The 16,408-nt window shown below is 44.9% G+C and overlaps 1 protein-coding gene across 1 annotated transcript in view; it reads left to right on the top strand.

The window, feature by feature from the left end:
- Tmc5 (transmembrane channel like 5) overlaps positions 1-16,408 on the top strand; it is a 60,427-nt gene that overhangs the window by 33,756 nt on the left and 10,263 nt on the right. The window contains exons 11-13 of the mRNA XM_036200373.1: positions 2,360-2,438; positions 4,617-4,714; positions 6,933-7,028. Coding sequence (XP_036056266.1) covers positions 2,360-2,438; positions 4,617-4,714; positions 6,933-7,028 — 273 coding nt within the window. The remainder of the gene's footprint in view (positions 1-2,359; positions 2,439-4,616; positions 4,715-6,932; positions 7,029-16,408) is intronic.

The following is a 16,408-nucleotide window of genomic DNA, read 5'->3' on the forward strand; positions in this document are numbered from 1 at the left end:
CACATCCACATGGCTGTTCATCACTGAAGGAAGTCAAGACAGGAACTCCACCGAGGCAGGGGCCTAGAGGCAGGAGCTGATACAGAGGCCACAGAGGGGTGCTACTTACTGGCTTGCTCCCCATGGCTTGCTCAGGCTGCTTTCTTATAGAACCCAGGACCACCAGCTCAGGGGTGGCCCCTGCCCACAATGGGCTGTGCTTTCCCCCATCAATCACTAATTAAGAAAATGTCCTACAGGTTTGCCTGCAGCCCAGTTAGATGGAGGCATTTTTTTAAATTGAGGTTCCCTAATATCAGCTGACTTTAGCTTATGTTATATTGACATAAAACTATCCAGCACAAAGAATCCTGGAAAATGTGATTATTGAGTATGGATGCTTTTTTACTAGATAGTGGCTTACCTTTCTCAGTGGCTGCTGGCCTGAGGATCAACCTAATTCTCAAGTATCACTGCATAGATGGGCAAGTACTATGCAAGAGTTCCTGACTAAGGAGGCCTGGTACCCACTGCCTCATGTGGGAGGAGAAGGCATATGTTTTTAATTCATCCACCAAAATAGAAGGGAGGATGTTCTTGATGACTCCTTGGCTCAAAATTGGCACCCCTTGGTGATGCCCATTCCTATGTACAAGAGATGCAGCCAAAGTTTGATACACAAAAACCAAAGCTACCCAGTTTCTGTCCTTGCAGCCTCTTCCTGGCTGATTCTCTGGCTGACTCCTGGCTCTGACCATGGATCTGCACAATTCATAGTGTCCTCACAGATCACCTCCAGAGTCCCTCCTCTCTGTGGCCTCGGGAATCTGACCCAAGGTCCATGTGCCAGCCTCATGTTCTGTGTTTCTCCTCATGATGCCCCTTCACTGGCCTCCCAAGTGTTCTCAGTCATGTCTTATTCCATACCTGCCTCTGCTCTGGCTGCTCTCTTTGTCTGAAAGTCTCACCCTACATGTGGCCCTGGGGCTTGGCTCCTGACTTCATTTCAGCTTCTCTTAAGTGTTGTCCTTTCTCAGTGCCTTCCCTCACACTCTTATTCCCTACATTATAATTTCCTTCCTCTCCTTAGCATTTTATTTATTATCTCCCCCAGCAGCAGTGCATGTTGATACACACACACACACACACACACACACACACACACACACACACGTAAGGGGAAATTGTTTTCTTGCTCACAGTACCTGGGACATTCAAGATACTCAATAATAATTAGTGAGTGAATGGATCAATAAATCAGTGAGTCGATTATTTTCAATTTATGCTATGAAAAATTCTAACCATAGATGATTCTCATGCCTCATTATTCCTCCCAATCCACCCACTGGGCCAGGGGTCCACTTTCTTAGGTGTGATGGCTGATATCGATTGTCAACTTGATAGGATCTCTAATCAAATCTCCAGGCATGTCTGGGAGTTTCTAGATTGGGTTAGTTGAAGTGGGAAGACCCACTCTAGCTGTGGACAGCACCAGGTCCTGTGGGCCAGGATCCAGGCTGAACGAAAAGAAAAAAAAAAAAAAAAAAGCTGAGCACCGGGTCCATCTCTGTTTGTTTCCTGTGTATGAAATGTGACCAGCTGCTCATGTTCCTATTGCCATGTCTGCCCTTACAGGATAGGCTTTATCCTCAAACTGTGAGCCAACAAAACAAACAAAAGCCTCTTTAACTCACTTCTTACCAGGTATTCAGTCACAGCAATGGGAAAATTAACTAATGCATTAGCTATGCACAGAGAGGTAAATATTAGGGATTGCTGTCACACTTGAAGTTTGGGAAAGATGAGTGTAACATACCACCTGTGGTAGAGTTATACGTGTTGAGATGACTTGGCTAGGGACTCAGTACAGCATCTTGGTGGGCATTCAATAAATAAATATTAAGCACATTTCTTATTACTCTAGTGGGCTTTAATGGGAGAGAAACTGGTTCATTTGCAGGGTCAACAGAAGAGAGTGTATTAAGTCAGAATGGATTAAGTTTTTGCTGCAGCAACAGTTTCCCCAAGTCTCAGTGGCATGAGACACAAAGGTTTACTTCTTGCTAGTGTTACACATACATTGTAGACTGGAGAGAAGGTTGTGTGCATGCTAGTCACCAGGGTGAGGCATCAATGAACATCTCAGACAGTGCTGACTGCCCTTGCAAAGAAGGGCAGTGGGTTCTGGAGGGTCTTAGAGTGACAAGCAGTGCTCAAGGCTAGAATGGACACGAGGCATATCTGCTCATAGTTCACCTGCTAGAACTCATCTTATGGGCATATCCAGGCTCAGAAGGAAGGCAGAAATCAGAACACTGACCAACAGCACAGGAGTCTGCCAATGAGCGTGACCAGAGCCATTTCCCCTTCTGTTATTTAGAAACATCCTTCTGAAGATCTCCATCGTTGGAATTCTTTGTTACTATTGGCTCAACATCGTGGCCCTGTCTGGTGAAGAGGTGAGATTTATGTGTTGTTCTGCCTTGAGGTTCTTTCTTGGCCTTTAGTTTCCTGGCAGCCATCATACTTCCTTTTGGAAAGAGGCAAGGAAAGACGCTGGTCTGGGAAGCAGCTTAAAGCAGGAGAGCTTCATGGAGAAGCTGAAATGCCAATCAAAATCACTCACTCTCTTTAGCCTCAGTCTTTGTATCTGTAAGATGGGCACTATTCAGTATTGGGTAGTGTGAGTACTGTGACCAGCCTATGGTGGGCATACAATAGACAGCATTTCTGAGGCTAATCTGTTCAAATAGCCTGAGGTTGAGCACAGATCCTTCTTGAACTTTGATGTTCTGTTTTGTCCTACCCCAGACACCATGGACTCTGCTGATCCCCAGACATGTAGCTCATCTGGGTATCACCCACATTCTAACCTTAACTGTCCCCGGCTCGCCCACACTCACCATGGCTTTTCACCTTCTCTTGTCTCAGAGCATGGGTTTCTGGTCCTTGCACTCTGACAGTGGTGCCCCATAAGGCCTCAAAATAAAGATAACTTCATTGGTTCCAAGGCCCTCTCCTTGGAATTCCTCTGCTTCTACCACGAGCTTCCCCCTGACAAAAAAAACCTCCATATCACACACTTTCTTCACTTTTGTCCAGTGACAGTGTAAGAGATCCCTTATTTCTTTAACTCCACTTCCATGCTAGGACACACTGGTCTCTGAGGCACCATACTGGCCAAAATAACATTGCTAAGTCTGGAGTCAAATTATTTGTCTTAACACAGTATCTTCACCAAATCCTAATCATCAAAGATGTTCAAAACCATCTTTCTTTTTTGGGTTTTTTTTTGGGGGTGGTGGTGAGACAGGGTTTCTCTTCTCTGTGTAGTTTTGGTGCCTGTCCTGGATCTCGCTCTGTAGACCAGGCTAGCTTTGAACTCACAGAGATCCACCTGGTTCTGCCTCCCGAGTGCTAGGATTAAAGGCATGCACCACCACCGCCTTGCCCAAAACCAGCTTTCTAAGTAAGGATATTAGAGAACATATAATGTTATAGCTACCCATTTATTCTTCTGTCCATCTATTCATGTATTTATGTATCCATCCATCCAGTCTTTTAATCTATCCATCCACTTATTCAACTCTCATCTATCCACCTAATATTCATCCACCTATTTACCCATCCACTTATCCACCTATCCATGTGTCTTTCCATGTATCCATTTGCCCAGTCACTTTCCCACCCATCCATTTATCCACCCATCTTCCCATTCACCCATCCATCTACCCCTATTTCTCCCTGCATCCACCATCTATCTATCCATTCTTGTACTCATTAATCTACTCATCTATCCACCCATGAGTCCTGTCATGGCTCTGACTTCCTGTGGGGGTCGCTGTCCACCAGCTTACACCAACTTGTGAAAACCTCGAGTCACTTTTTAAAATAATATTTTTATTACTTGTAAGTTCCATATATTTATACAATGTAGAAGTCAATAAATAGACAGAGGAGGAACCTTGTTAGTCCTTCATGCTTCTTAGTCTCCTGAGGAAAATGCTTAGTCCTGGTGGAGAGATGGGGTCTAGAAGGGACAGGGCAGAGGTGAAGTGTCTTAGAAGTAGAGGTGATGAGATGGGAGATTTTTGTACGTGTGAGCTGTGAGCCTTATGGGGTAGAAAGAGAAGTGCAGAAAGAGAGTATGCACACACACAAACACACACACACACACACACACACACACACACGCATATGCATGCATGCATGCATGCACATGTACACACACCACACACACATACACACACACACACACACACACACACACACACACGAGCACACACATACACACCACACACACACACTCATACACACACACACCCATGAGCACACACATGCATACAAACACACACGCGCACATGCACATACACCACACACACACATGCACACAAACACACACACATGCTCACACACCACACATACACACACACACACATGCTCACACACCACACACACACACACACACACACACACACACACACACACAAGCACACACATACACACCACACACACAATGGTTGTTTTTACAGATTAAGTCTGCTTTTCTGGATATACAGGATATGATCGAACTGTGCCCACATGAGATGAGCATGGCCACCAGCCCTGCCTGACCCTGACTCATGTCTGTCTTCCAGTGCTGGGAGACGCTCATTGGCCAGGACATCTACCGGCTCCTTCTCATGGACTTCGTGTTCTCATTGGCCGATTCCTTACTGGGGGAGTTTCTGAGGAGGTAAACAGTCAATTGTGAGTGGCTCTGTAACCAGAGACTGATTCCTGGCTGAGCAGAAAGTGTGGGTTCCTGCTGTGTGTGTCTAATCCGCCCATTGTCCTGCAGGGTGTTCTCTTCTAGTTTAACTACATTCCACCTTAACCTGACAGCTCACAGGGTTTAGGTTGACTCTACCCAACCTTTCTATTTGGACAAAAATTCCAGAACTAAAACAGAAACTGAGCCACTTGGAATCTGTCTCTCCCTTTCTCTCATTCTCTCTTGTCTGTGACATGGGAATGGAACCTGGGGGCTCAGACATGCTGGGCAATCACTGCACCACTGAGCTGAGTCTCCCACCACATGTGTATTATTTTTCAAGATTTTTTATTTATTTGTTTATTGGCATGTATATATGTGTGAGTGCACATGTACATTCAGCCACCCAAAGAGGATGTCAAATCCTCTGGAACTGGAGTTAACAGGCAGTTGTAAGACACTCAGTGAGGGTCCTGGGAACTGAACTTGGGTCTTCTGCAGTATCATCTAGTGCTCTTAACAGCTGAGCCATATCTCCAGCCCATACTAAAATTCTTATCTACTATAGATAGTTTATATATAATATATACCTCCATATTTGTGGGGTTGTTGTTGTTGTTGTTGTTTGTTCCTTTTGAGGAAGAGACTTGCTACATAGCACAGGCCAGCCTTAGACTCCTAGCAAACCTCCTGCCTCAGCCTCCAAGTGCTGAAATTGTAGGTGTGTACCACCACACCCAGCTTGACCCTCCCTCTCCCCCGATTTCTCTACATACACATTACCACATGTGTGCATATTGTACCATACTCTATAATCTCTGAAAAGTGCAGTCAAATGGTTTTGCTGCACAGAGTCCATGGATCCTTGTTTCAGGTTAGAGGGATCCTTGCAGACGATGTTTTTGGTTTTTCGAGACAGGGTTTCTCTGTGTAGCTGTGTAGCTTTGCTCCTTTCCTAGATCTCGCTCTGTAGACCAGGCTGGCCTCGAACTCACAAAGGTCCGCCTGCCTCTGCCTCCCAAGTGCTGGGATTAAAGGAATGCACCACAACCACTCGGCTGGAGAAGCATTTTTATTAACAGAAATTTGAGGGGAGATGGAAACTTCCCTGTATAAAGAAATCTGGCTGAGGAGATGGCTCAGTGAGTGAAGGTTTTATCATACAAGCATGGGGCCTCAGTTCGAATTCCCGGAACCTACATAAAGCCAGTTGTGGTAGTACATCTATCATCTCAGTGCTCCTAATGGGAGACAGGAGAAGCCCCCAAAACTAACTCACCAAAAGACCCTGTTTCAAACAAGGTAGGGGAACTAACACCAAGATGGCCCTATGATTTCCATATGCACACTGTGCCATGTGTGCACACACATGAATGTGCAGACACACACAGACACACACCAGACACATCAACAAAGAATCAAAACAGTAATAGTAAGAAAAGAGAAAAGAAAATGTCATTAAAGAATGATGTAAGCCCTGGTCGGTCAACCACACGCCAGGGCAGGTGTGTTCCCAAGAGCAGTTGGGCAACACAAACTGGACTTGATGGCAAGAGAGAAGAGTTCCAAGTTGGGTAGGTAGGGAGGTGATGGTGGAGAGGGTGGATGTGGGGGGAGGAAGGGTGGATATGATCAAAATGCATTGTGTGATATTCAAAGAATTAACAAAAGTAATATTTAAGAGAACAAGAAAGAGAAATAAAGTCTCCCCAAAGTATATAGAGAGCTTGTTTTCTTCCTTAGGGAACAGGGACTATCACTGGCTCTGGGCAGTAACCATGTGTGTGGCTTGATTGGCTCAGTGGTAGAGGGCATACTTAACATATACAAGGCCCTGGGTTCCATCCTCAGCACCAAAAATAGTTTTAAAAAATGCATTTGGGTTGGGAGACACTTGGCTTATTTGCTTCATGGGGAAAAAAAAAATGTAATAAAGAATGGGATGAACCAGAAAGTAGGCTGGCTGATTTAAATGAGGACAGCCAACATCCTCTAGAATTGTTTACAATCATCATAATAGCTCCCTACTTGACCGCTTTGCCATAATCCCACATCTCTCCAGTTCCCACCACTACTGGAGAAACTGCTCTGGGACCTGCAGCTTCATTCTTAACTATTGAGGTTCTCTGCTGCTGTTTGTACTGGTCGCTGGGGTGCTCTGAGGTGTCGTTTGAGTACTAAATGTAGTATGTTTTCACAGGTTCATTGGGATGAAATTCATCACAAGTCTCAGCTTACAGGAGTTTGACATTGCCAGGAATGTTCTAGAACTGATCTATGCACAAACTCTGACCTGGTAAGTTTTGCAGTGTGGCGGACTGCCCCTGTCATTTCCCACCTTGGAGTGGACTTGGGAGTTTGGGTTATAGGTCCCTGATCTGTTGTTTAAAAATCTGAGTAGGTGGCTGGGCATGGTGGCGCATACCTTTAATCCCTGCCCTCGGGAGGCAGAGGCAGGTGGATCTATATGAGTTTGAAGCCAGTCTGGTCTACAGAGCAAGTTCCAGGACAGCCAGAGCTACACAGAAACCCTGTTTCAAAAAAACAAAACAAAAAATCTGCATGGGTGATGGCAAGCACAGCTAGTCTGAAAGCTGGGGATTTATCATGTGTTCTAGAATATTCTTTGCTTTCAGGAGACCTTGAAGATGTCAGATAAGAGTCAGCCTAGGGCAAGGTAGCCACCTGGAGACCCACAGACCATAGGCAGCCACAGGCCTGGTTTGTTTACCACCCCTGTTATAGCCCTATCCCTTCCTTCCACCCCCCACTACGGTGCTTTTTCTACAACTCCAGGTTACCTCCAGCAGTGCTGAATGTTTGCTCTACCTAAAGTGCTTTCTCTGTGTGTGTTTGCACATACATGTGTGAGCTTGTTCATTGTTTGTAGATGCATATGTGTGTGTGTGCATGTGGAGGCCAAAGAACAATTTTATTGTGTCTCAGAAACTGTTCATTCTTTAACTTTTTTTAAAGGGAGGGTCTCCCACTGGAACTCACCTAGTGGGCTGAGCAGGCCTGAGAGCCCCTGAGAGCCCCTGAGAGTCCTTGAATCTGCCTACCAGGTCTAGCATCATAGCACATGCCACCATGCTTGGCTTTTTAAATGTGGGCATTAATGATGGAACACAGGTCCTCATTTACTTACCAGACAGGCACTTTACCCATTAAGCTGTGACCCCAGCCCCATGCAATTTATACATTGAAACAGAATCACCAATGTGATAGTATTTGGGGAAGATTTGGTCTTAAAGTGGAGACACCATTAATGGGATTAGTCCCCTTATAAAAGGGGGCCAAGAGAGGCTTCTGGACCCTTCTACCATGTGAGGTTAGTGAGAAGGTCTGTCCTTGAGCCAGGAAGTGAGCTTCACCAGACACTGAATCTGTCAGCTGCTCAGTCTTGGACTTTGGGCCTCTTAAATTATGAGCAACAAACCTATCTTGTTCTGCCTCCAAGTTCTTCCAAGTTAATGAGCTAAAGGTGTTTTGTCATAGTATTCCAAATGAGTAGTATAATCGCCAACACTTTATTTTATTTATTTATTTACTTATTTATTTATTTATTTATTTATTTATTTATTGGAGCTGAGGACCGAACCCAGGGCCTTGCGCTTGCTAGGCAAGCGCTCTACCACTGAGCTAAATCCCCAACCCCACTTTTATTTTATTTTATATGTAAGGGTGTTTTTCCTGCATGTATGTCTGTGCATCATGTGTGTGCATTGCCTGCAGAGGGCAGAAGAGGGCATCAGATGCCCTGGAACTGGAGTTACAGATGGTTATCAGCAGTCATGTAGGTGCTGGGAATTGAACCTGGGACCTCTGAAAGAGCAGTCATTATTCTTAACCACTGAGCCATTTTTCCAGCCTATATATTTTTTTGTCTGTTTCTTTGTTTGAGACAGCTTAGAGCATGGTAGCTCTGTGTAGCCCTGACTGACCTAGAACTCACTCTGTAGACTAGACTGACCTAGAACTCAGAGAGATCCACCTGCCTCTGCCTCCCAAGTGCTGAGATTAGGCATGCATCACCATGCCCAGTCCAATCACCAATACTTAAAACACAGGAGATCATGTATAATCCCCCCCTCTGTGTGCCTGTCTCTCTCTCTTTGTTCTCCCCCATCCCACTCTTGTTTTTCAGAATAGCCAGGATGGCCAGGTAATTGTATCATGTCATTTCATTTTGCTTTATTTCTGAGGTAGTACTGGGGAACAAGCCTAGGTTCTCATGCATGATAGCCAAGTGTTTCACCACTGAGATACCCTACCCAACTCCTGGATCCAGCCTTTCATACAGGCTCACTTAGAAACCTTAGACCAGCCCATGAGTCTTTTCTTACTTATTTTTATGTGATGGAGTCAATGCCAGAGTTTTGTGTGTCATATCATGGGCCCAAGTTCTATCTGTTGGAAAACTGCTAATTATAAAGCAATGCATTAGGAGTTGGATAAACCTGGGACTAGCCCTGCCACTCACTGAGGTCCCCCACTCAGTTTCCTGGAACTTACACATAAATAGTAGCTGCTTTCAAATCACATTGAGGATGAAATTTGACAGTAGACGAACAGGGCTTTTCAAATGAACAGGGCTTTTCAAACACCAGCAGGCCAGGCAACTGACAAGTATCTCATTATTTTATCTCGTTAAAATTGCTCCAGGTGGCCTGGCTGTCGGCAGGTAACTCTGTCTTTGAACAGATTTTCCAGCAAGGGAGGACTTTGCTTTGGTATTTAGGTGATGATGTGTCTGCAATGCCAGGCCACAGGCTGGCTTCCAAGGTTATCCATTTCCATTATTTCAACAACCAGGGACCTTCAGGGAGGGTAAAGGGTTGAGATAATAGTTGCTGTGGGAGATTTGGAAGATTAAAGGAAAATGATGTGTCTGCTCACTGAGAGTCTGGCTCAGACCCACTTTGTCAGCGGGGGTCCAACAGCTGTTTCTCTATGAGCGCTCTTAGGAGTGTTCATTAACAGTGCATAACTGGGCTGGGGAGATGGCCCAGTCAGTAGAGTGCAGTCGCCTCACAAGCATGAAGACCTGAGGTTGATCCCCAATACCAATATAAAAGCCGAGTGAGGTGGTGTGTGTCTGTAACCCCAACCCTGGAGAGGTGGAGAAAGGAGGATCGAGCCCTGGGGATTGCTAGTCAGCCAGTCAAGTCAAATAACCCAGCCCCAGGTCAGTGAGAGACCCTGCCATAAAAAATAAGATGGAGAGCAAAGGAAGGAAACACCTGAAATTGCACTCTGGCCTCCTCACACATGTGCACATGCATGCACCAGATAATGCCCAACAAAGTTGGGCGTTGTGTTGCATGCCTGCAGTCCCAGCGCTGAGACTGAGTCAGGAAGGTTACAAGTTCAAGGCTAGCCTGGGCTGAACAACGAGACCTTGTCTCAAACAACAGAAATACATAACAAGAACCATCGTGTGGCTGTGTAACCCCCACCTGAACTTTTCCTTTGTGAAATTGAAACATTACGTTCAGTAAACCACTCCCGACTCCCCACTCTCCCCAGCCCTTGGCAACCACCATTCTCCTTTCTAGTTCTATGCTCTGACTACCCTAGATACAGCCAAAGGGTGGCAATGTGTGTCTTTTTGTGCCTGGTTTATTTCCCTTATTTGTAGCGTTTCCTTTTTAAGCACATTCAACACCTCATTGTGTGTGTCGGACCACACTTTGTTTATCCACTCATTTGTCTGAACATTCTGGTGGCTTCCATCATCTCAATCACTGTGAACACGGGTGTGCAGACACCTCTGGGAGATTCTGCTTTTAGTTGTTCGGCTATCTACCCACAAACAGAGTGGCCAGGTCACAGCATTTGTGAGCACTCTTAAATTATTTTGTGATTTAAAAACAAGGGGACTAGCTGGCACATGCCTTTAATCCCAACTGCGGAAGCAGGCGGATCTCTGTGAGTTCAAGGCCAGCCTGGTCTACAGAGTGAGTTCCAGGACAGCTGGGACTACATAGTAAGACCCTGTCTTGGGAGGGGAAAAAAAACCAACAACAACAGAAAACAAAACAAAACAAAGGACAGAAACAAGACCAAAAACCCACACTTGGGGTAGCCCTAATTCTTCCTCTGGGACGGAGCTGCCATCTTGTGGTAATTTGCCTAAATGACAAATAAAAAGAGAGTTGAGAGGCACCCAATACACACTCTCTAGGGCTCTTAGGAAACATGGATTATTCTTCTGACCGCATGTATGGGTTAGGGTTAGGGTTAGGGTTAGGGTTAGGGTTAGGGTTAGGGTTAGGGATTTTGTCTTACACTTCCAGGTTATAGTCCATCACTGAGGGAAGAAACCTGGAGGTAGAAATGTTGCAAGAATGCTTTTGGCCCTGCCTTGCCCACTGGCGGATGCATAGCTAGCTTTCCTTTTTATTATTATTTTGTTTTTGCGATTATACTTTAATTACATTTTCTTCTTCCCTTTCCTCCCTGCAGACCCTCCCACATGCTGTTCCTGCTCTCCTTCAAATTCATAGCCTCTTTTTTCACCAATAGTTATTGCATGCACACATATATGTACTACCTGTGTGTATGTTTTCGGGGCTGACCCTTTGGCACTGGACAACCAATTGGTGTGCTCTTCCTCCGGGAAGGCCACCTCTCCTCCTCCTACATTTCCTCAGTGTAAACAACTGAGACAGACCAACTATAAATAGTTCTTTGTGTAGGCTTGAGGCCTGCTGGGCGTCTCTCTATCCAGTTTGGTAGTCCATTGGTGTCAGCTTTGTTCAGCTCACATTTCAGTGCTTCATGTTGGTGAGACTTTACAGTGTAGCTTCTGATATTATGAGGAGACATGATATCACAGCAAATCCCCTGATCCTCTGGCTGTTACAATCTTTCTGCCCCCTCTTCTGCGACATACCCTGAGCCTTAGGTGTGGGAGTGTTTTGTAGACACATCCACTGGGACTGGGCTCCACCGCTCTGCATTCTGATTGATTGTGGTTTTCTGTAGTGGTCTCCATCTGTTGCAAAGAGAAGTTTACTGGATGAAGGGAGAAGACTACACTTATTAATGGGTATAAGAACAAATGTTTATAGATTGTTGTAAAGGATTATAATAGCTAGCTTTCTTATACAGCGCAGGACTGCCCACCTAGGGATGGTACTGCTTATAATGGGCTGGACCCTCCTGCATCAGTTACCAATCAAGACAGTCCCTCACAGGCCAAACTGATCGCCGACAGTTCTTTAATTAAGGCTCCTCTCAGATGACTCCAGGTTGTGTCAAGTTGACAATTAAGGCTCCTCAAAAGAGAGCACCCCACAAATGTTACCATGGCAAAACCAGGAGCACCTTGAAGTTGCCCAGTGTGAAGTTGGCATTGTTGTCAAAAAAGCCAGGGCAGGGTTCTTGACAAGGGAATTAATGTGTGTGTTGAATATATTAAGCACTCTGAAAGCAGAAAGAATTTCCTGAAGTGGGTGAAGCAAAATGTAAGATAAGGAAAGAAAGAGCACTGGCTGTTCTTCCAGAGATCCTGAGTTCAAATCCCAACACCCACATGGTGGCTCACAACCATCTGTAAAGAGATCTGGCACCCTCTTCTGTATACATAATAAATAAATAAATCTTAAAAAAAAAAAAAGAACTCAAAGAGAAGAACCTAAGTTCATGTGAGTTGCCAGCCTGTGCTGTCAGAAGAAGAGGGAGAGGTGGGGGAGCAGCCTGTTCTGCTAGAGCTCACACCTATCCATTCCTGGAATAAGAGATGTTTAAAACAAAACAAAAACAGACAAAAATCTCTACTGAAAAATAATAATGGTAGTACTTTACCCAATCTAGGTAAAAATAATATAGAGCCATTTCAGGAGTGTTTACTTTGGCTCAGCTTTCAAATTGTAGGCCTGGGCTCTCCTACTATTTGAAGACATTCCAAAAGGAAATGTAAGTGGCAAGCAAGGAACGATGTATTAAAAAAAAAAAATTGCCAGGTGGGCTGGAGAGATGGCTCAGTAGTTAAGAGCACCCACTGCTCTTCCAGAGGTCCTGTGTTCAATTCCCAGCAACCACATGGTGGCTCACAAACACTTGTAATGAGATCTGGTGCCCTCTTCTGGCCTGCAGGGACATATGCAGGCAGAACATTGCATAAATAATAAAAGATAAATAAATATTTTTTAAAAAAATAGCCAGGTAAGAGATCTTGCCTTAAACAAAAGGTAGATGTCTGAGGACAATGCCTGAAGTTGTTCTCTGACCTCCACATATGTGCCCTGTGTCTACACACACCTGTATCTCCAACAAATGCACAAACACACAAGCTTGAGCATATGGCCATATGTGCATGGGTGCATGTATGTGCATACGTGCACGCACACACATACACTGGTCATTCCGATTTATTTGCTTATTTTATTTTTTGAGATAATGTCTTACTTTGTAGCCCTGACCGGTCTGGAACTGACTATGTGATCAGGTTGTCCTCAAACTCACAGAGATCTACCTGCCTCGGCCTCCCGAGTGCTGGGATTAAAGGTATGTGTCACCATGCCTGGACTCAGAGCTTTTGAGCTGACTATTGATAAGCACAGTTGAAAACATGGTATCTTTTTCTTTTCTATACAAATTACAGATAGGCTTTCTAGATTTTAGGATATCCTCCTCATCCCACCCCCATTTTTTTCTTCCAGTATTGAGATCAAACCCAGGACCCTGTGCTTGCTAGGCAAAGGCTCTACTTCTAAGCTGTATCTCCAACTGTGAAAATTGTCTTTGATGATGAGGGGTTTTTTTTAAAGAAAACAATGTAATACCCAAAAAGGCATGTGTGCTGTGGGGGGAGGGTGGCCAAGGTAAGGAAAATGTGCTTCCCAAACCTCAGCCTATGCACAGCACTGCACACTTACCAGCCTGTTAACACACCTATATATTATCTAAACCATTATCTACTTACTTTTCCTTGAAATGTTTTGCTTCTTTTTATTCAAATACATAAAGTATTTGTATTAATTCTTTGAGAATTTCATACATTGTATTTTGATAATATTCACCTTCTTCCCCCATCTCCTTTCAGATACAACCCCTATTCCATACCTACCAAACTTTGTGTCCTTATTTTGTCTAAGAAAAAAAAAAAATCAAGTCCTATTAGGGCCACCTATATATACTTGTGTGCATGGCCAACCACAGGAGTATGTTAGATCTCCCAGGGACCACATCCTTAAAGAAAGTTGACTCTCCATCTCCTGGCAGCTGTCAATTCCCATTGGCTCCCCAGCTAGGAGTGGGACATTGTGCCCACCTCCCCTCTTCATGCTGGGGTTTTGTCTGGCTTGAGCTTGTACAGGTCTTGTGCGTGCTGGAACAACTAGTGTGTCCCAAAACAACTATTTCTTAGTCATCCACTGCTCCTGGCTCTTACAGTCTTTCTACCCCTTTAACACCAGGATCCCTGAGCCTTAGCAGGAAGGGGAGTGATACAGATATCCCATTGAGGGTTAAGCACTCTGTAGTCTTCGCTGCATCCTGACCAATTGTGGGTCTCTGTTAATCTCCATCAACTGCAAAAAGAAGCTGCCCTGCTGACGTTTGAGAGATGCATAGATTATGGGTGTCATTAGGATTTAGCTTAATATTATGCCCATTTTAGCAGAGTAGTACTAGTAGGACCTATGTGTCCTGTCTAGTCAAAGGTTCTTAGCCAGGGATGGGTTTCATCTCATAGGCAGGCCTTAAATTTAAGCAGTAAATGGTTGGTTACACCTATAACACTCATGCCATTATGGCACCAATGCGTATATCTTGACAGGCCAGTCATTGTTGTAGCTTCCAGGGTCCACACTTCGGTGAGATTGGTGATTATTTTTCTTCAGTAGTGTACATAGTACTTTCTAGCTCTATGAAAGCTACCTAGTAAGGACAAAGCTTCCAGATGAGCAGCAGCTTGGTTTCTCCATGTTCTATGACATCTTCAGCAGTAGGACCTTATCATCAAGCCCTGGGATGTAACCAAGAGCAATGACAATAGCCTTTAATGTTGGGGGTCCCATAGGACCTCCCTGGTCAAAAACTCCCACAGAAGTAACCCTTTCCTGGCACTAGGCTTTTTATTTGTTATCTTATGGTGTCTAGTAGAGGCAATTGACTCCCTTTCAACTCCTTGTATAATGTGTATGCATATAGCTTCTGCCGTAGTGGGCTTTCATATGACTTTTTCAGAAAGTCTTTTTTTTTTTTTAAAGATTTATTTGTTTATTATGTATACATCATGTATGACTGCAGGCCAGAAGAGGGCACCAGATCTCATTACAGATGGTTGTGAGCCACCATGTGGTTGCTGGGAATTGAACTCAGGACCTCTGAAAGAGCAGTCGGTGCTCTTAACCTCTGAGCCATCTCTCCAGCCCCTTCAGAAAGTCTTTATATTGATTCTTACTCTCTTTACTCCTTCCTCTACCCTGTCCTCCCACCTCTCACTCACCACATTTAACCTTACTTGTTCCATTAGTTCCCTTCCCCCTTATATCACTGCTTTCCATTTCCCTTTCCTTGAAAGCGCCCCCTTGGTGTTAGCTTTGAATCTTCAGATACGTGCTACATTTAGAATACCCACACAAGTCAGGAAATTACTCAAATATATTTTAAAAGCATCTTTACTTTACTATCCTAAGTAGAAAACCAGTGCCCACTGATATAAGTCATAAGTTATTGGAAAAATTGAAGCAATCCTGTCCCAGGCAATCCTTTGTCTATATGTTCCCATCTTCTGAAACTGTCAGTTTAAAGCCTTCTCCTTGAAGCAGGGGTGGGGTTCAGTGGGTAAGAATGCTTTTGCTGTGCAAGCATGAGGACCTGAGTTCAGATCTCAGCACCCACATAAAAGCCACTGTGCCGGCAGGCCCTGTTGGTTGGAGGTTGTCTACCATGACCTGGGGCAGCTCTCTCCGAGCTTGGCAACATGGGTGACTACCCCTATCCCCCAGTGGAAGGCACCCTGTTCTCTACCTGACCTTATTTGGAGACTGTCTCTAGGTCCCGATGCCTGACTTCTCTCTAGTGTGACCCTGGATGCAGTTCCCTGCAGAGGCTTTCCCCTGCTGCCCATATGGTAATTAGACATCGTGCTAGGAACATTACAATAGGACTGTGCTTCCAAGGATGATAAGTAAGACTTGTACTAGGAACTTTATGATAGGAGCATGCTGTTTAATGCAAATTAGGTGGCTCCTTAGCTACCATCCCCAATCCTATATATTCCCTGTACTCTGGAATAAAGTCGAGCTGATTCACCGAAGTTATTTCCTGGAGGGCTATCTCCACCATTCTCACAGGCTGGACGAGAACCTGCTTGCTGCTTCTGCCCCCTCCTTAGTCCCCGTGGCCCAGTGGCCAGTGGACCATGGGGGAGGAGGGGGCCCACACCACTGTGGCCACATGTGTCCCTGTAACCCCAGTGCTATGTTTGGAAGAGACAGGAGGATTACTAGGGATATTGCTGGCCACCAGTCTAGCCCCATGTTTGGTGAGAGATACACCCCCCAACTCAAAAGAGTAAGGTGAGGAGAAAGAGCAGGGCACCCAAAGTCCTTCTTTGACTCTGCACACACATGTGTGCATTCATTGCACACTCATACACTATACATGCACAGATAAAAAAAAATTAGAGTGTGGGGGTTGGCAGGGCATTAAAGCCACCCT

Source organism: Onychomys torridus, chromosome 1, assembly GCF_903995425.1.
Source record: "Onychomys torridus chromosome 1, mOncTor1.1, whole genome shotgun sequence".
Lineage (NCBI taxonomy): Eukaryota > Metazoa > Chordata > Mammalia > Rodentia > Cricetidae > Onychomys > Onychomys torridus.